At 41.7% G+C, this 21391-nt stretch overlaps 1 protein-coding gene across 2 annotated transcripts in view; it reads left to right on the forward strand.

Annotated features, from left to right (window-relative positions):
• PKP2 (plakophilin 2) overlaps nt 1-14787 on the forward strand; it is a 39821-nt gene extending 25034 nt beyond the window's left edge. For both annotated transcript variants that reach the window (XM_038154556.1, XM_038154557.1), the window contains exons 7-13: nt 4285-4402; nt 5939-6100; nt 6507-6680; nt 7239-7392; nt 8887-9076; nt 10559-10646; nt 12181-14787. In XM_038154556.1, coding sequence (XP_038010484.1) covers nt 4285-4402; nt 5939-6100; nt 6507-6680; nt 7239-7392; nt 8887-9076; nt 10559-10646; nt 12181-12249 — 955 coding nt within the window. In that variant the 3' untranslated portion in view covers nt 12250-14787. The remainder of the gene's footprint in view (nt 1-4284; nt 4403-5938; nt 6101-6506; nt 6681-7238; nt 7393-8886; nt 9077-10558; nt 10647-12180) is intronic.
• Nucleotides 14788-21391: the final 6604 nt, after the last annotated feature.

A 21391-nucleotide genomic window follows, 5' to 3' on the forward strand; every position in this document is an offset into this window, starting at 1 on the left:
AAGTCACTTTTTCTTGGCCTGAAAGTCTTACATGTAAAAGTTCTGCTTCTAGTTCCAATACAAAGGATAAAAATCTTCAAGATATTTCCCCATACTTCTCTGAGTCTGAAAGGATAAGATCCCAGCAGCATGTAAAATGCATGGTTTTGAATAGTATCTATATACATAAGTGAACCTCTGGCATGGCTTTTCCTCTGAAAGGAAGCCTTAGTGGAAGGCTGTTGGATCACACCTTGAAAGCTGATCATGAACTGGTTCCATTTTTATCTTGAAATACCTTTTCCCAGAACTTCTGCATTGCTGAACTTTCCCAGTTTATACACAGTTACCACATTTTCCCCTGCAAAATATTTAATTTAAGCACTGAAGCTGCTGTACTTCACTACAGAGCTTTCCTTTTTAACTGTCCTGTAACTGAAGCATCCTGTGCCCCTACGTATTCTAGTTTTTCAAAACTTTCTAGGCAACTATTTCTTAGGATAGTCAGCTAACCTCTCTCTTCTCACCCAGTAAAATAAAAGTCACCCTTCCTTTTTCATTATTATTTTTCACAGTTTGTCTGTCGCAGCCCCTGTCTGAGCTCCTTGTGAATTACAGTGACCCACAAGGACAGTGCAAAACTGTGTTCGGAGGAAATTGTGTTACTGCGACCCAGGGGCTGCAGAAACATCTGCTTCCATTTACTCTGGAGAGAAGTGAAGCCAAAGCTCTCCCCATGTGTTGAGAATCTTGGACTCATAGTGGCAGCTTCTAAGAGAGAATGTAAAACCAGTGACTGATGATAATAAGTCTTTGAACCAAGGCCTCTTGCATAGCACTGCCATTCCTTTAAGTTTATTTCCATCCATTCTTATCTCCTCTTGCCTCCTCTTCAGTTTATCTGCTCCCCCAATTCCTGAAAGGAATTTTGTTGCTTCCAACAAGCAGCTTGAAGCCTGGCACATCTAGTTACCAAGTAGATCCCAGATACCTTTACCTCCTTGGTGAATTTTTGAACTGTGCAAGGCATGAAGGGAATAGAATTTCCCAAAATGTTATCTGGTAATTGAATTAAATTCACATTACTAGTTTTAGCTCAATGAGTCCCAGGAGCAAAATCCTTCTTCTTATCAGTTACCCAGACCATGCACAGCAGTTCAAGAACCTTTTCCAACAGTCAGTGTATGACTCAGTGTTGGCTTAGAGGGAGTATCCCTTTCATTTGCTGCCATTTATCAGCTAATTGAACATTTATTATCATCATTCTGTTCCCTTCAAAGTCACCCTTGGTTTAACTTCGTGGAATGTCTTTGTATTTCCTCACAACTCTGGATCAAAATAACATTTCCCAACAGGAAATTAGCTGATCCTCACTCCAGGACTGTGGGCAAAGAGCTGTTTTGATTACAGATACAGTTGCACCATGCATGTGTGCAAGAGGGGACAGAAGAAGCAAATGCAAGATGAGATAAATGAAGCGTGCAGACAGATCAGCAAACTGCACAGTTGGAGCAGGTCACCAGGATTACCACAGCCAAGCATGCCCAAAGTCAGGGATTTTTCACAAGTGGGTGCTGCCAGATTGTAAATTCTGAGTCATGCTCTCTGAGGAGAGAGCACAAGTGGCAGTCTCCCTAAGGCTGTGTTCTCCTCACTTTGCAAGCACTGAGTATATCAGGGCCTCCTGAACTCCACCACAATAAAGTCCAGCTCCCGAGCTCAGAGGGTGGCATTTCAATTGTCAGGAACCTCAAATCTTAGGAAGCCAAGATGAAGTCAGTTTTTCAATTCTCTAAGCAAAATGTCTCCATTGTTTAAAAAAAAAATATATTTAAACTTACATTTCTGTGACACTTCTCAGAATAATTTTTTTTAACAAATCAAATTATATTTTTATGTCCTGGAATTGCAAACAAATTTAAGCTGTCAGCTGAGGTTTTGCCTGAAATGCTCTTGTCTGACCCTGTTTTGAGTAAGGTGGGTACAGCAGTGTTTGGAGGAGTGGGAGAGCAGGAGCTCTTCCCTTCCTATAAGGCGAGCCTAGGCCAGGTATCCCCGGCTGGCTGCCTTGAGTCCGGATAGCGCAGCCTGCCCGACTTCCCAAGCAGCTCCCAGCTGCAGGCTACCTCAGCAAGCTTAGGTGATATCAGCTCTTTCGTGATTATCAGCTCATTTGTGATTTCAGCTCTTCAGCTTGCTAGGTGCCTTAGGCAGGGAGAGAGAGGAGAAGGCTGTATGAGGTTCCACAGAGATGTCTTTATTGATCTTCTGCGAAGGTTCCCAGTGACAGCTCTTCTAACAAACTGGGCAGAAGTATCTCTTTATGTGGGTTACAGGAGTTTTAGAAATTGTCCAATAGTAAAGGTCAAAAGGAAAGTGACCTGTAGGCTTACAGAGAGCTAAGCAAGGGTCTGAAGGTGGGGAGAGGGGCTTCTAAGGTCCAGTCACCATGACTTGACATTTCCTGTCGTAGGCTGCTGAACGCCAGGGAGGCCTTGCGAGCCCTGGGCCTGCTGCACCTTCCCAGTCCATGCTGTCACGCTAAGGAATCAGGGAAAGAGGGACAAAGGAGTAACCACATGTGTACAGGTGTGCACAGGGACACACACTGATACGTGTCTCTGGATGAGCATCAACTTCTTCATGAAACAGAGCCCAGGAATTAACTTCCCTTGCAGAACAGGACAGTCCCCTAATTCAGGCTCTTCTCTGCCTCCTGAGCTAGAAAAGCTCTTTACTCTGTTCCTGCTGACAGCAAAGCCAGGGCATGGCCTCTCCTTGCACAAGCATTCAGCAGGATCAGTTGTAAAAAGTTTAGAGGATTTTAGAATATGTGGGACAAAACCAAACACAGCATCAGCTGAAGTGTCTTTGGCAAGGAAAATTCCACACTTATCTTAAACAGTATTTTTAGTCCGTGTGCCCCAGAAACTATTTTTGCTATGTACCAGGAGGGCTGTAACGTGTACATTTCTGTCAGCATAAACATAGGAAAGGGTGACATGCCTTGAATGTGACATATACAGGTAAAATTAAATTCCAAAGGGATTTCTATAGCAGGCCATGTTGTGGTATCTGAATATTGATTTTGTGATACATAATTCCATGAGAGAATAAATGAACTTATAAATAGAGACATCATTAACATCATGACCTGAAGTAAAATTGTAATTATAGTGCTTAGTATGTAACCTGAACATGTACTTCCCAGAGGAAAAAAATATGAGTAGAAGTAAAATGACAGTGTATAAAATGCTACATTCATTTTGCAGTCATAAGCCACAGGAAAGCTTAAACCTTACTGGCTTTGTCATTAATAAAATTGTAAACATTGTAACTTTTAATGGGCAGAGTAAGCATGGAAAATAAGCAACCTGAAACTATCTAAAGGAACATGTCCCTCTGTGTTTTGATGGATGCTAAGATTGGCATTGGCTAATATTAATGTTATTTCAAACAAAGAAGCTTGAATATGCAGTCCTTTGTCCAGCAGAGGTGCAGGAGTCAAAATAAATAAGACCTGGCTTTATAATTCTGGTATTCCATAATTCAGACTTTGCTGAGTTATAAAAATAATTATTCCTCAAAAGTTTGTTGTTTCTTCTATGGAAATCAGTAGCTCGTTTAGAGCCAAGCACCTTCAAGCAGCAAGTGTGCGTTTGGTTTTTCAAGAGTTTTTAAATAAGTTTTGTAATTCATTTGCAAGTTTTACTTGGTTTACTACAAAGCCCAGCAAATGTTACTTGGAAGCCAGGCAAAGGGTGGGTCTTTGCATGGGAATGTGGAGATGCCGCTGAAACTCTCAGACCAGGTGCCTGTTGATGGGTCAGCTTGGATCAAGAACCAGCTCTGTGTAAGTAAATTAATTCTAAAGGACATCTGTGTGCATGGAAATTTTTACAGGCATCTCTCCTCTGATATTTTCACCATCCTAAATATTAAAATTATAACTAAAAATTGAATAGGGAAAACAAGTCCAAGTTTTGGGTTTTTGGTTGTTTGGTTTTTTGTTAGGTTTTTTTTGACTGCTTAAAAAGGATTGACTCAATTTTGAGATGAAAATTTGAGTCAGATCTCACCTTACCCATCCAAACACAGTGGTTTGTTTCTGTGGAGTATTTGTTTTTTTCTGGGAGTGAAAGTTTTATCTAGAAGAGGCTCAGATTGTCTTACACCTCTGAAGAAAAGAAGCAGTCAACCTGCACTTCAGTATCTTTAAGTTTTGGCTGGAAATGTTTGTCAGAGGAGCACAAGAAAATACCTTTGACTAAATCTCTTCTCCCCAACATATTCTTTCCTGCACAGAAACATGAGCTCTGCCGGCCCAGAAGGAAGGAAGAAGATGAGAGAATGTGAGGGCTTGATTGATTCTCTTGTGTATTATATCCAAGGAGCTATTGCAGACCATGAGCCCAATGACAAGGTACTCTTTGAGATGAAAAGTGTTTTCCTCAGGGAAATTGCCAAGTGAACATTTTTCTGTTGTTGTTTAGAAACCAGTGTTCAGAAACAGCTGTGATGCAATTACAAAACTTATTTCCAGGGCTTTTAAAACTACCACCAAAGGTGAAAGTCCAGTAAGAAGCTTTTTGAAGTATTTTTATCCTGCAATCTAAAAGAATAGTATAACTCAGCTCTGGGAAAACATTTTCAGAATCTCTAGAGAGAAAGGGAGCAACTTCTGTCTTTTTTTTTTTTTTTAAGTGAGATAAAATCACAGCTTTCAGAAATGAAAGAGTCAGATGTTGCCTTTTTGGTTGTCTCAGGGTGTTAGCTAGCTAGAAGCTGAAAAAATTAATCTCGTTACTCTCCTGTATATTTAATGTTACTCTCCTATATATTTAATGCTACATACCCCTTAGGAAATGAAGAACCTAAATCCCTTTGGGTGGCAGTGTGATTAAGGATCTTGCATCATTTAGAATAGAACTAATTTTCCTAGTTTTTTTTTAAAAAAAAAAAAAAAAAAAAAAAAAAAAAAAAAAAAAAAAAAGCTGTACTTTTTTTCCTGGCTGCCTAAGCCAGTAACTACAAGGACATGGACACCTCCAGGTGCCAGTTTCTCTCACTCTTCCTCCCCCCACTGAGTGCAGGTGAACCCTGAACACAGATTCTTGGAGCACAGGCTTGTCTTTCAGCTGGGTGAAGTTGGGTGAGAAGAGCAGCTGTCACTGACATTAGCTGCAGCCCGTAAGGCACTGCTGGGCCTGCCGTAACTTGTGCTGTGTAGTGGTAATTACTGCACACTTACAGCTCTGTTCTTGGATTAGTTACTTGAGCTTCCCCATCTCCCTGGATCCAGTGCCATTAGCTTCAGGGAGAATCCAGCACATTACACGTGAGCCAGTATCTCCCTGCTGTATTTTGTCTTAAAACCACTCATTCCTTTTTGACTTTCAAAAGAGCAGCAACTGGTAACAAAGCTATTTGCCACTAGACTCATCACTCAGAAATTGTAGGCCTGACCTTAGCCACGTTCAGGAAGGAACGTCTTATTTTAAAAAGCATTCCCCTCAGAAAAACTTTCCTCCTTGGGGAAGATAAAAAGCTTTCCTCGTGCTGATGCTATGGTGAGGTGTGTACATGATCATCTTTACTCCTAAGCCCTTAAACGTTTCTTGGCACATTTCTGTGTCAAGCAGCACTCGCCCAAACAATTCCCAGACACAGTTCAGGAATTCTGATGTCCCAGGACTGTTTCCAACAGGCAGGCACCCCACTCCCAGTGCAGCCCCCTGTGCCAGCTGCCCGCTGGGCTCGGGAACATCCCAGGGCATGTTCCATTTCTCAGTGTAAGGCAGTCTGGTGGATCACTGGCATGAAGCCTGGCTCTTCCATGAGGCTTTAGAAACTCTGCAGTCAGTTACTGAAGATCCAACAATGAAATCTCTTCCCGTGTCTGTACGTGTCCCTTCAACACATGCCAAAGCTTTCAATTTCTATTCTTTTGTTATTTTAGGCCACAGAGAACTGTGTGTGCATTCTTCACAATCTTTCCTACCAGCTAGAGATAGAGCTCCCTGAGAGCTATGCCCAGAGCATATATGTGCAAAGAAGAAATATTTCTAACAATGATAAAACACCAGGCTGTTTTGGAACACGGAGCAGAAAAGTGAAAGAGGTAAAGTACATGATTAGTTACATCTCATTTGGTTAATAACTTGTAGCAAACTCTGAAGAATAAGGCTGTAATCTAATGAACAGTCTGTTATTGATGTATCTGGTAGGGTGACTCTTCCTTGCCCCAAAAATGCAAATTTATTGATAGTCCCTCTTGACACCAATTCTCTCGTTTAGCTGCTGCTGATGGCAATGACATAGCAAATGTCATGTTAGTTGACGAATACTCCCCTGGATGGACTCCACTATCATTAAATACTGAAATTTTGCACATTATTATTTGAGCTCAGAACTTGACAGTCTCCAAATAAGCTGGTCATGCTGTTACAAAATGCCTAGCTCAGCTTGTGGTGCATTAAGCTATAGAGGTCACTGTTTCTAAAGGCTTGATCTGTTGACATGTTTAGAAGCAGCAGGACACCCCGCTTCCCGAGGAAAAGAGCAATCCCAAAGGTGTTGAGTCGCTCTGGCATTCTACACTGATTAGGATATACCTCTCCTTAATAGCAAAGAGTACCAGAAACTACACCCAGGAAGCATCCCTGGGAGCTCTCCAGAACCTCACAGCTGGCACTGGACCAGTAAGTCAGCTTTTTTCCTTTTCTTCTCATTTAGTTCTTGATGTGAATGCATGGAGTTCAGGGCTGCCATGCAGCTGAGCTCAAATAAGCACTGATAAGTCACTGGCTCACTGACATGGTGAAGGAAAATGAAGAACATTGAAGGGAAAGTCATAACCAGCAGTGCAGCTTTTCCTTGCTTGGCAGATAGTGGGGTCTGCTGCTTCTCCCTCTGGGTACAGCTCCACGTGTGGACTTTGCTAATTCATCACACTATGAGGGATGAGCAGATGTTAAAAGCACTAAAAAAGTCATTTTATGGAAGACAGTCCAACAGCAGATCACTTTTGTGTTGAAGAAACTAATGCTGTCTGTCTAAGGAACAGGCCAAAGAGCACCTGGGAGAAAGAGGGCTTGCAACTTCTTTTTTTTTCACCCCCCTTTCCTGTTGCAACTCATGTGTAACTCTGGCTTAAAACTATTTGAAGTATGCTTAAACTGCTGCAGAGAGCTGGCTGTTGTGTGGCTTTTTCTGAGGCTCTGCACTGGTGGCAGTGACACAGAAGTGCCTCTCCACAGATGCCATTCGCAGTGGCCCGGACTGTTGTTCAAAAGGCAAACGGGCTCCCGAGCATCCGCGCCATGCTGCATGTCAGCCACCCCGCAGTGAAGAAGACAGCGGTCTCGCTGCTCAGGAACCTGTCCAGAAACACCTCCCTGCAAAATGACATAGGTGAGCAAAGACTGAGAGCTTGCTCTGCTCTCTTCACATCAAAGTTTCCTGTTTTGAAAGAAAGAAATGCTCGAAAAACCCCTGATCTGTGAGTTTAATAGATTTTTTTCACCAGATACTTGCAGTCACTGTACAGGGCTTAAAATAAAGAGTTTTACCTAAACAAACTTTTCACTCTATTAGGTATTCCTGTTCAGATACTTCCATTGGTGTCACTTTCAAAAATACATAATTGAAGTAAATTCAACACAGATTTGGAGGGGGAGTTTTTCTTCTGCTCAAAATAGGGTAAAGGAAGGTGATTGCCGAGTTCTATGCTGCCACAGCTGCAATTATGCTTTGCAAGAAATCACAGAACATCTCTAATTCTTCTAGCAAAGATCAGACCCTCTCTTATTGGACACAAAGCTTTAGAAGTTTTCCTGCAAAATTTTTTTAATAATGGAAGCTGTAAGATGCTATAGAAAATAGTTAATTCTTTTAAATTATCTCATTTCTAAATAAAGCCATTTCTGTTCTGAGTATTCTCATTTCAATTTATTGTGTATTTAAGACTTTTTCCTACTGACAGGATAAAATGTGTTCATATAATTTGTTGTCCTTTTTTTGTGCTCCCACCGAGGGGGAAAGGGGAAATTCCAGGTATAAAGATAGCTGATGGGACAGATTAACCTCCAGAATTCTGCAGAACAGTTTCCTGGGCCTTGTTTGAGCCTTAGAGAACATTCCCTATTAATGAAAATCTTATAATACGTTGTTGGGCTGATTTCAATGGGACAATCCATATGGTGTAAAAAATTACAGGTGGTGAATCCCCCTGAAAGAGAAGAAATTAAACTGATAAGAAGTTGGGTTGTCATCAGGAAAAAATAATTTATGAGAGTATGGGAAACTCAGAATAGCACAAAGCTTTGGGGGCGGGTGCTTCATCTTGCACATTCACAGTTGTTCCTTTTTTACCCATAATAGAGAGGACTGGGGGAATTTCAGGTGAACCTTTTCTCTACCAAAAAATGTTCTTTTTGATTGACTGAAAGCATGTGTGAATACAGGTCAAATTCCAAAAAGAACAACTTTGGCCAAAGGAAAACATTTGAGAGGGCACACTGTTTTCTAAATTATGAGAGTCTAAATTTATCAAACAAAATGAACCTACATTTATCCAAATTTCTCAAGCAAGATGAACCTCTGTATCAAATGGAGATAAATTTAATATTAAACATGTCTAGCAGGGAAGTGGCAGCCTGCAGCTGGCACATGCCTGGTGAGTTCAGTCCAGCACATGAGCTATTAATGGACTATGCATGAGGCAAGGTACAGGCTGTCCAGTGTAGTGTGGGTGCAGCTTCACCTGACTTGTGGGGATGCAATGCAGGTAGGAAGCCATGAGTGCGTGGTGGGAGCACACAGCTCTCTGCTGAGGGAGAATGGGAGGAATAAAGTAAATCTGCTCCTGTTAGCAATGGAATTGCTTGTCTCTCTCCCACCTTGCAGCCAGAGAAGTCCTGCCTGACCTGGTGTCAGTCCTGCCCGAGTGTGTGCCCGGCTGTGAGGTTGCCTGTGAAACCACAGCGTCCATCTGCTACACCCTGTTCAACCTGACCCAGAGCAGCTCGCACAACGCCCGGCTGCTCCTCAGCACCCACGGCCTGCCCAAGGTCATTGCCATCAGCATCAACGACAGGTAAGGGCTCCACAAGCCTCAAGTCATTGCCATCAGCATCAGTGACAGGTAAGGGCTCCACAAGCCTCAAGTCATTGCCATCAGCATCAGTGACAGGTAAGGGGCTCCACAAGCCTCAAGTCATTGCCATCAGCATCAGTGACAGGTAAGGGGCTCCACAAGCCTCAAGTCATTGCCATCAGCATCAATGACAGGTAAGGGCTCCACAAGCCTCAAGTCATTGCCATCAGCATCAATGACAGGTGAGGGGCTCCACAAGCCTCAAGTCATTGCCATCAGCATCAGTGACAGGTAAGGGGCTCCACAAGCCTCAAGTCATTGCCATCAGCATCAATGACAGGTGAGGGGCTCCACAAGCCTCAAGTCATTGCCATCAGCATCAGTGACAGGTAAGGGGCTCCACAAGCCTCAAGTCATTGCCATCAGCATCAACGACAGGTAAGGGCTCCACAAGCCTCAAGTCATTGCCATCAGCATCAATGACAGGTGAGGGGCTCCACAAGCCTCAAGTCATTGCCATCAGCATCAATGACAGGTGAGGGGCTCCACAAGCCTCACGCTGTCCCCAGGCAAAAAAGAAACTGCAGCCTCTGCCTCTTGGGGGGAAAAAACACTTCATCTCAAGGTACAGGACAGCCCAAACAAGGGATGTGAATAGAATAGCACTGATTGGGAAATATAGAAAGAACTCTTAGGACAGCTCTCCCACCCATAGCTAAACTCACCAGGTTCCAGCATTTTAAATAACTCCTCAGGAGATAACTGCACCACATTATCAGTATTCTGATATATATGTAGTGACTTATCATCAGATCTCATCTGTACCCAAAATGTCTTTCCTGTTCATTGTAACACAGCCCTGATAAACTTTAGCAATAAAGTGCATGGATACATTTTATAGAACCTATAGATCTCTACTTAAAACTAACATATTGGCATTTTAGAGAGCAGATTCAAAATTTAATCGTTCTTTAATATGTACACAAATGCAATCAATATTTACTCCAAAGATAATTAATGTTTTAAAAATATGAGTAACTATTCCTTTTGCCTTGCTCTCTCTTTGCAAAATGAAAGAGGAAATCAATCTCAGTAAAGGAGGCCTCATGAGGACCTGAATAATTTAAATCCTGTCTAACTAACAAGAGATTTACCTAATGGAAAGATTCTTTCAAATGGTTGTTGTGCTGAGGTTATTTTCCTCAGCTGAAAATGCACAATATGATAGCTGCTGTAAGATGTAGGCTACAGAGCACTTGATTTCTCCCTAAATTTGAAGAATGAGTGGAGCAGGGTGGCATGTTGCAGTAATAAGGACAGCCTGAAACTGCTACAATACCTAAAGGGTGGCAAACCAGCCCTTAGGAGTAAAGAGAGATAAAACAAATGCTATGAGGTTATGTTTGCTGAGGTCTGTATATGCACCATGATTATGATGTGGGAATTTAAATATGTTTTATCATTCTTTCTGCAAAATGACAGCAATATGTTCAGCAAAGCCAGCAGGGCTGCTTCAGTCCTCCTCTACTCCCTGTGGTCACACACCGATCTCCACAGTGCCTACAAAAAGGTAAGCACAAAGAAAAATAATCTGTTCCTTCAGACCTAGAACCCTTTCCTTTGTCCTCTGGGGCCCTTAGCACTCCTGTACATTTAAGAATCAACCTGTGATAGGATTCAAGTGGTCCCTGAATTTGGTTTTCTTATTTACTTGTACATAAGCCTATGTAAGTAATGCATGGCCCTAATTTTTGCTCTTCTGTGTTCATGTTCTCTGCCTCTGTGGTTTTTTATCCACTGGCAAAGCTTATGAGAAGCTTTGCTGCTGCCTGCCAGAAGTGTCAGGTGGTGGGAGGTGATGCAGAGTAGGTGCCCATCCACACTGGCTAAACCAGCCTGGCACAGAGGAACCACGGTGGCAGCAAAACCAAGGGCAGGGTGAGGCAGCTTCCAGCTCTAAAACCAGAGCAGCTCCGTTCTCCTCGTTGTTTGCACAGCCTGCTAGCCCAGTGTCAGTTACAGTCAGACAAAACCTAGGGCCTGGGAAACGTATCAGCAAACATTTACTGCCACAGTCAGATCAAACAAAAAAATGGCCAGCATTTTGTTTGGTTTTTTTAAAGCTCTGTGTCTGCTTTTTCAACCCTCAGCTGAGTTAACTTCCACCTACCTACCTTCACCCTGCATTTCAAACTGTTTTCAGTCCTTGTGTGTTTGCTGTTCAGAATTTGTCTCTTCAAATTCCCTATAACCCAAAACTGTTCCAAGTTCTCAAGCAAGCTGTTAGCATTTGTCATTCAGCTGTTTCTCTTTGTAGATTTTTTTTTTGTTTAAATTTGCTCCAAAAAACTTTCTTAGCATAAATTTTAACATTGTTGCATCACACTTAGCAGATATGGCCCCACAAACCAGAAATCTGTGTTCCAGAAAAAGGCTATTGTGCCATATAAATTCCTCACTGGTTGTCTCTGGTTTTTTACAACTGCATTTCTGAATTTACCATACAATAAATTTACCATACCATCAGCAATATCCCTGAATGAATTTGAATTTTATGAATTTACTGGTAGTTTAAGAAAGTCTACAGGACACATTGGTCAGACCTGATTTTCCAAAATGCTGATTATTTGCTCTTCCTATGCAAATCAGGTCCCCTAGAGACACCAGGTATGGCACTGAAAACTTCAGAACCACCTAATGCCCAGACATTTTTGAAACTTTAGTCTAATAAGCCACAGAAATCACTTGCTCAAATAAAATTGATAAAATCCTGAGTCATTCTGGCATTGCCCTGTGTTCTTTGTTCTGACAGGGTTAATTTCAGCTATGTTAATCTCAGCTATTAGTCACCTAAAAGTTAGGAGTCTGTAGAGCTGAGGTGAAAGAACAGGCTCCTGGTACAGTCAGTGGAGGGAGTTCAGCAATTCCAATTATCCTCTCATCTGTCCTGGGCTAAACGAGCCTGTTCTGTCTCTGTGACTGCTCAGGACTGTGCCTAGACCCCTGCCATGGCTCCTTATTCAGCTTTTAGGAACTGGACTCACCCTTCCCTTGCAGAATCAGCACTGAAGATAATGAACTGTTCTGTTTCTTCCATTCCAAAGGCTGACTTCAAGAAGGCAGATTTCATCAACAGCCGGACCACAAAAGCCTACAACTCACTGAAGGATTGAATCAGAGCAAAACACCAGGGAAAACAGAGATCAGACAGTGTAACCATCTTCCCAGGGCTGGTGTCACCACCATGATCCACAAAGTATCTCAGAAAAAAAGAGCTGATTTTCTATGAAGACTTGAGTGGCCAGAGAGTAGCTTTTTTGAGTTTTTTAATCCTAATCACCTCGTTGTCACTGACAACATCAATACCAGTATATCGACATCAATACCAGTATATCAACATCAATACCAGTATATCGACTTCAATACAAATGTCAATACAAGAATAACCAAAGATGGATTCTTCGGGACGTCTGAGGTGAAGTTTCATCCAGGTTTACCACGAGTCAGAGCTCCAGATGACTGCCTTTGTTCTATACAGAGGAGTTTGAAATGCTGGTGGGCAGCAAATTCTTTTCAGACTGTTTTATATCAAAAGTTTTCTACAGTGGGTAAGCATCAAGTGCGCTGCTCAGAATTTAGTAGTTTTTCACTCTTTTGTTTCTTCACACAGCTGAATAAGAATCTCCAGACTCTATGAGTATGCACAAGAAGCTGTTTCACTACATGAATTATAAAAGCACCAATGAAGTTAAAATTACTATTTTTGTATTGCTTGTTTTCATGGGCTCACTGGTTCTTAAGCCTCTTTCCTTTGAGATTTCACCAGCAACAGCAGCAAAACTGATTTTACATAGATCCCTTGCTCCTCTCATCCTCCCTCACATGGCTGTTGCATTTTACAACTGTGTCCAGAAAGGATTATAACTAAAACCACTAAGGTTTTAAGGCACTGTGTTTCAGACACTTCGGGCTGAACTTAAGCTCATCATTCTTTGTGAGTTGATGGAGAAATTATTTGTGGGTGTTTCAGTGATTATTTTCAGAAAATTGCAATTTCAAAACAGTTCTGTTGATAATCTATATATAATAAAGGGAGTGGAGTCTTGCCTTTATTTTTGAAGTAACCGAGACACACAAGAAGCTGGGCTCTGTGCTGATTAAGGAATTCATCTGATCCTGCTTCATATTCTCTTACTTGAAATGATCATCCTCCCTACAGCAATTGCATGCAATGTGATAACTTTGGGACTATGCCTGCACAAGTGGGAATAGGTAATAGAAGGGAAAAAAATTCCTGAGGAACCTGAAGGCTAAGGTTTTCATTATATGATGCTCAAGATGGTAAAGAAGCACTTAAAAAAACTCCATCTGCTACATTTAGTAAGTCAGATTTTTCTCAAAAAGAGCCACAAACCCAGGGGTTATACTGTCCATTAAAGCAGCAGGAAATTCATATATAAATACTGGGTTATCAGCAGATGTGATCTGGCATTACTCTTCTGAAATCAGGGGAGGTGATGAGCTACCTTTATGGCAATGGATATTTTGTCATGTGTATTTACAAGCCCTGCTGCTCCAACAGAGCCCATCCTGTACCCTCACTGCTGGACAGCTGCTCTTGTCAAAGGAGATGCAAAATCCTGGGAGTAGGGACCTCACAGGAGAGGTCACCAGGCCTCTTCATTTCAACACTCTTGGCTAAAGGTCTGGCTCCTACCAGAAATTTAGAACCAGTGGGTTGTACCACTGCACCGTGTCCAAACATATTTCTGGATATCTGGGAGCTGAATTCTGCTGGCAGATGCCCACAGTTCTCCAAGGAGTCCCAGAAAGTCCCGCACGTGCAGACAGGACAGAATGTGCCCCGGGGAGGGAAGCAAACAACGCTGCTTTCCTGTCACTGATTATTTTCAGAGGGCTGTTAGTCCTCCACATTTGCTTTGAATAACTCAAATCAAATGCACTCCTGTAGGAGGTTTTAAAAATACTATTATTTTTTGTAGGCTGTCATACTCAAAATACTGCAGGTCCAAAAACAACACGGGGAAAGGGAACTTACAGCACCACATGTCGAGGGAATTGTTTTTATAACTTTTTCAAATATGATAGAAAACAGACAATTAAAATCCAGCTTTCTCTTCTAACTTGTTAACCCCAGTAACTCTGCTTGTGCCATGAAAGAATGAATACCAGCAAACCTGGACAAGTCTCCTTTCATTGCCCAAAAGAAGTGGTAGGCAAAATTAATAAAGAAAGGGTAAACCTGAATACAGACAAGCATTGGAATGAAGAATTGCAGTCTAAAAGATCAAGAAGGGAGCTTTTAGAAATTCTCATGCATTTAGTCTCATTAAACTCACATGGTATTTAAGAAACAAAACAAGCAGTGGTGTTGGGTACTGTTAAATATATATGTACCTCTCAGTAAGATGTCCTCAAAAAGGAAATGCAGAGGTTTTGGGTTGTTTCCATTGATGCAGTGACTTTAAAGGTCTTTTTCAACTGAAATGAATCTATTACGTGCCCCTTTAAAATCAAAGCAGTGTTCAAAAGTCACAAAGAATTATCTCAGACCTGGCAGCAACACGAGAAACATGAGACACGCCTTATTACAACTGATCTCCTACTTGAATGCAATCAAAAACATTTCAGCAGGACTCCAAAGAAAACAAAGCAGAGAAATAATAAAGTGCTCTCTCTAATGCAAAAAATCTGTCTCTGGTCTTTTTGTTATTAGTGAACCTACTTGGCTGGGATGCAGCAAATGTATTTTTAAGCCTTAGCCCTTCCTTCAAAAGGGCAAACTCATTTTTCAATTAAATCTAGGTATGGAGACTTAGATTTTCCTGCAACAGCACAGTGTTACTGAAGGCAAGCTGTGTAATGCTCCTGTTGGCATCAGAGGCCTCCTGAAAATAATTTCTTTGTCCAGTTTTGCTGACCTGTCAAACCACCCGCAATCAGCTGTTTTCACCTCTCTTTAATTGGTATTTTCCAGTAAACTTCACCATGGGCCACTGGAGATCTCAGAAATAATTAAATCAGCCTCACCATAGTCTTGGACCTGAGAAATAGAACATTCCCACTTGCTTTATTCCTGAGAGAAGATTGGAAACCTTGAATTTAAACATGCTGAGCAGATCCCAAAGAATTTTTAGCTGAATAAGGAACAAGACAAGGTCCTCTTCTCTTGTGTTCTAACCACAACCCAGTGCAACCACCTTTCACAGAATTATTTCAGTAGAAACTCTTAAATAGTACAAATAATTGTGGAGTAGATTATAGACATTACCAGAGAATTAGTCATTCATTTCCTCATTTCATCCTCCTACTTTATTCTCTACTGTCACTGCTCCTAAACATTAATGCTTTTTCTTCTCCCTCCTTTCCTAAATAGAATTAAACTATGTAAAATAATTGCATTATATGGGCACAGGGTTTGGGTTACTTGTCTTTTTTGTGGAGTTTTTCTTTAGAGAAAGTACATGCTATCTATTAAGAGATGTTCAACCACCCCTTCTGGGCCCATCAAAGAGCTTCAGGTGAAATGAGCTGGCACACAAGAACCCCAGCCCTCCCCTGGCTCCTGTTTAGCCTGGCAATCCGTGCTCCAGAGGCAGCCCATGGAAGCTGAGGGCAGTCAGGCTGCCTGGTTGGTTGGTTGGTTTTTTGTTTGTTCACCATGCTTAGTCCTTAGGTCCCAGCTTGACAGGAGCATCAACATTTTCCTAGCTCTAGTTTTCAGGGCCAAAAAGCCCAACTGTCTCTTCACAGCCCTCCTGGGGGATGCTTCAGGAGCTGGCCTGAGGAGCAGCCACGCAGTGAATCATGCACAAGCCATGCAGTGTTGAGAACTGGAGCTTCCCAAGCTATTCCAACTCCAGCAGCTGCTCCTCCATTCCTTTGCTTAAAGTGCTGCTGATTAAAACCTCAGTTTACATTCCTGACTCATGCTCCAGACCCACCCCATGGGGAAGATAACATGACCTTAAGTCTTCTGGTAGGAGACAAAGATCTGGAAACAGCAATCAGACCAGAGGAAATGCATATTTGAGCTCAACATCACACCAAGGACAAGCCCTGAAACATCAGATACTGATGCAACCACGTGAGTTATGGCTGGAATATTGGTGTAGATGTTGCACAGCCCATTGGAATCCCAGCACAGAGATTTGCTCAAAAACACCAAAGTCAAAAAGGGCTTTAGTGCAGACACTGTACACAGATCAAGGGTTTGCCTTGCTCTGCAGGCTTACTTTGGATATATCAATAGGTGTGCATATGAAGGGAAAATAAATAATTTTGTCTTATTTCATGTGTTCAGAGCTAAAAACATCCTAAAATATGCATTAGAGGCATTGTAGGCTTATCAGAAATTAGAATTTGCCTGCATCATTCCTTCAGCTGTATCTTCCAGTATCTTCCAGCTGTATCTTCCAGTATCACCCAGGGTGACTCTAAATAATTCAAGCTTAGGAACTTAACATTTCTTTAACATTTTTCTAATTATTCAACCTAAGCTCCCATTCTCTTATTTGTATCTTTTTTTAGTCCTCTCTCAGACCAGCCTAAACATGCACAGGTACAGAAAAAAGGAAGCAGGCATGTTCTTAGCAGCTGCAATTTAGAGCCAATACTGCAAATACCCCATGGGATCAGGGGCTTCTGAACAAGCCCATGGTCACAGAGCAACACAGAGAAACAGGGACACACTGCAAATCCAGTGCTCACCATCAGGCACTTTTTTTCCCAGTGCTTGACCATATATTCCCTCCAAATCTGCACAAGGCCTTCTCTTACCCATGCCTGTGTTTTGCATGCTCTCATTTGTAATCAGCTGTAGTTTGACCATGAGTCAAACTATCATTACTCACACCTTGAAAGGAGCTGGGTCCCCAAAATCCCCACCCTGCTCTTTACACCACTACTACCTCGGCTGTACTTAAACATCTGAGTCCTCCTGCAACTTCAGTAAGAGACTTAAGGTCTTCCTCAGTTCTAGAGAAGTTTAAAGGCATTTTTAGCCCTCAAAAATATGTCCTTACTGTGTTTTCAGCAGAAGGGGAAATAGCCATGTCTGAGCCACAGAAAAATAATAGTGACAGGCCAAGAAGGATCTTTCAAAAAGTTCAGAAACTCTCTGAAGCCCATGAAGGCCATAAGAAAATGGGTTCCAGGCAGAATAGCTGTGTTTGGCTTGGAATAACAACAAAATAAATCAGCAATGTTGTAGTATCAGTGTTGAAGTCTGCCTGGAAAGCACAGTGTGCCTTAGGATACATGAGCACACTTGAGTTTTAACTCAAAACTCTGGACATTGGGCTTAGGCCCATTACAAACTGGGTATGAGTTTAAACCCTGCACAATTGTTAAAGACTGGAGGAGCTCGGCAACCTTTGCATTGCAGTTACAACACAGCAGCACACAGGATGCTGCAGTGAGAGCCAGGGAGGCATTATGTCTTTCTGAAAATTAAAAATGTGATTGTTAAGGAGTTTTTTCTTTCCTGATGCTGGGAAAAAGAAGTGCTCTAAACATATGATACACATAGCCTTGAAATGCTATTTTTATAATAGGATCATATTTGTTATTTTTAAAGCATATGGGCAAAAGGTAAGAGTTTTTAACATAAAAGGAGGCTGGGATGAGAAGCTCAGGTCTGATGATATATATACATGGTGATAAAAAGGAGAATCTACAAATCAATATTTGCACCAGCATTGTAGTGGGGTTTTTTTGTTTTCTTTTGTTTTAGCGGTACTACTACTTGACCTGAAATTACTTAAAAGATGGAGGGATTGTCTTCTGGGGTGAAAGACTGGAGCAGAGGCCTTTGAAAGAATTCCTCCTGAGTACACAGCATGAATTACCCATCCTCCAAGGACACATTTCCTGGTCACATCAGTTCTTTTCTGCTGTTTTGCAGAGAGGTGGACAAATTCACCATGGTTGTAATTAACTTATTGTGAGGGTTATTATGGATAATAAATAGGCCACAATGAATTCTACAGTCTATAATATGCTCCCCTATAAAAGAAGAGCTATTTTGTTTATCTGAAAGACACTAAAATGGCATTTTGTAAAACCTGTGTTTTACAAAGGAGCCTCATGTTCTTCACATCCACTGTCGTGGCTACAGATACACATTTGTTAAATAGGCATTAAAAAAAAAAAAAAAGACAGAGAGAGAAAAAAGCCACTAAAGTGAGCAAACAGCAGTGAGCTGACTGCCAACAGGAAAGAAAACCACGGTAATGAAGGTGAAGCCCTGGACAGTGGTCCCTGATCTCTCACGTGTTCAAACCAACCCCCTGTGGTAGATACATATTTTGCTGTCACTGTTTCCACTCCTGCAATCAGGCAGTAAGACCTTGGCTAGAATTTTTTTTCCTCAGTAGACACAAAGCAAAAATAAAATTAAAAACCAGTGTAACATCTCAAGCCTGAAAAATATTTTACCACAATTCTAGTAAAGCATTAAATTCTGGTTAAATGCTCATGACCCTGTGGTTTGAGCAAGAAGACACCCTCCTGACTGCTGACAGCATCACCAAAAGGACAGGAAATAGCCCAGAGTTTACACTGGCTTATGCTGTTGTCCTTTAAGCAGAGTCCCCTTTTTGGGACAGTTTAATTTTTACATGCATGTCATTTAACATTGCTTTTTCAGGGTAAGAAAGAGGAAAAGGAGAGGAGAGTTTCTGTGAAGATCTTGCCAACATTCTTTCTGAGCTGTAACAATAACTCTCCTCCTAAACTAAGAAAAATATGATTCCTCCCCAGGCTCTTCCAAGATAAATCAATTACTGTTTTTGTGGGATGTCCTGTGTACAACAGGCATGCTGAAATGTGCAGGCATGCTGTAAAGTACAAACTGGTTTTGCTCTGCCTTAGGAGGCAACCTCTGCAGGTGACAAAGCTGAGACCAGAAATAATCCAGCAGTCCCCTCTCTGCTCCCACACCAAAGTCAGTTCCCTCTCCTGTACATTTAGCAGTGAAGTCAGAGTAACACATTGCTTACCTCCACAAAACCCAAAACCTCAGACACAGGAAATTCTCCCCAGGGTTGAGGGAAAGGAAGGTCTCAAAACAAAGGATGTTTCAGGTGTGCCTTGAGGATTTTCTTTCCAAAACAAAGTCATATACATCTCTTTGGGTCCTTCTTCATTTCAACAGTAGCTGTGTTGATCGAGTGGTGGCTCCCAGGGCTACAAGGGATTCACCAGGAGATTCAGCCTTGCTCACTGAAACTTCATTCACATGGAAGGTGAGTTCTGAAGGGACAAGAGAGCCGTGCCTAAGGTCTTGTGCTCATTTATTATTCATTATTCCCTAAAGAGCTTTGATGGGAAGCATCTTCAGTAATATTATTCCAGTTGTTGGGAGTCCTCTAATTGCCCACACATATTTCTCAGAAACTGTAGCCCAATGGTTGGTGGAAACAGCCCAGCTCCAGCATTTCTGAGTAACCTGGTATTTGACAGCCCTGCACGCTCGTGTTTTCTCTTGACAACAGGTCACTCACCTGCACTGGCTGTCACCCATGGCTCAATGTAGCAGACTATTCCCAGACTGCATCATTTGCCATCTGCTCCTTCCTGCTATGGCTTTTTCAAGCCTGTGTATCTCTGACCCTTGTAGTTTGCAGATAAGGAGGCAGATAAGCTTTCTCACACCTGTGCTGTGCAGTTCTTTGCATTTGTCTGGTTATTGTGTGCTCTATAAAATCTGTTTGGAGTACTTTTTTTTTAAAGTCTGCTGATATGAGACATCTGTCCCCATAAACAGCTCTTTACTTTAAGGGCTTTTGATGGTGAGGAGAATGATTTGGTGATGAGCAAGATGGATATTTTCTGTGAAAGCTGAGCTTGTAGTTTGGTATAAACAATGATGTGGTAAAACTTCAAGTTGTAAAAAAAAAAAAAAAAAAAAAAAAAACTAAATCACCACACCTTGGATTTTCCAATTCTGTTAAAGGATTTCCATGACTGAAGCTATAACTCATATTCTTCCCCAGAAATAAAGCAGCATAGCATTTAGACTGTTTAAAAATTCTTCATACTCATTGGACTGTACTTTTTAAGCAACATACAAATACTTGCATCTAAGCCTCAGAGATCACAGAACCAAATTTATTCCACTATGGTGAAGCAAGGGGCAACAGGGCAACAGCACCATGCTGAGGGCATCAGGAAAAAACTTCTTACCAGCACAGTGATGCCATGCTAGAAACAACAATCCAGAGGTCAGAGATGCTCCATTCCTACCACTTTGGAAGACTTGGCAAGAAAAAAAGCAGCCTGGCAACTCAATATTTCCTAGTCTGTGCACAGTGCAAGTGGTTACAGCTCCAGTTGCTCCCCTTTAGTACAATTTCTTTAGGGTTTGGAAACTTCTTGTCATAAAGTAAAACCAGTTTAGGCTTATGGGGATAGGAAAAAAAAATCTTTGAGATAACTTTAACTGGAGACTGGTAAATATTTTCCCCTTGAAGGCAAACTCATCCTCTGGTTGGGAATTGAAACTCTAAGTGGCCCTGCCCAGCTACATGAAGCAGACAGAACATTAGTTCCAACTAACCTTAGCATTAACTGGGATTGGCCAATGACACCAGAACAAGATGTTTGCTTCATCCCTTCCTCATTCCCCAGCACAAAGCTTAGTTTCACAGCAAAGCAGATAAATTTTTCACAAGTTTTGAATGCTTCTGTACTTCTATGTTGTTGCTGTTCTAATCAAGCCATCAGTACTGCCTCCAAACAATTTCATATAACCCCTACCTGAAAGGAAAAACACAAGTTTGAGAGAAAAACCAGTTGCTTACAGATTTTCTTGAAGTGTGTCTTAAAATCACCACTCTAAGAGAGCTCCCCCATATTTTCAGAATCTGCTGTACTTTTGCTTGAGCTTTGATTTTCCATAATGGTGACAGCTTCCTCCACCATACTTTTTATCCTTTTATGCTCTCATTTCAGAAGAGCTCTCACATTACAGCTGGAATAGTCACCATCAGCCAGAGCAGGCCAGCTCTGGAAATTCCTTTAATCAGCTCCCTGATCAGGAGTTTATATGTGAGCCCCCACATAAAGCAGCAGTCATCAGAGAGAACTTACAGGATGCTGGGTCTTGCCCAGCTGATGAGTGAGCAACCCAGTCACCTGTGAAAAAAGGCTCAGACACAAGGAGGAAACATGACCTTGTTTTTTGGCTGTTTCCACCAGCTATAATCTAGATAAATTCAAATCTTGGTCCACCAGTGCAAATATTTGCATAATGTGGAACTCATTTTTTCTCAATAAAGTTGCCATGTTAGT

This window comes from Motacilla alba, chromosome 1A (assembly GCF_015832195.1).
Source record: "Motacilla alba alba isolate MOTALB_02 chromosome 1A, Motacilla_alba_V1.0_pri, whole genome shotgun sequence".
NCBI classification, from domain to species: domain Eukaryota; kingdom Metazoa; phylum Chordata; class Aves; order Passeriformes; family Motacillidae; genus Motacilla; species Motacilla alba.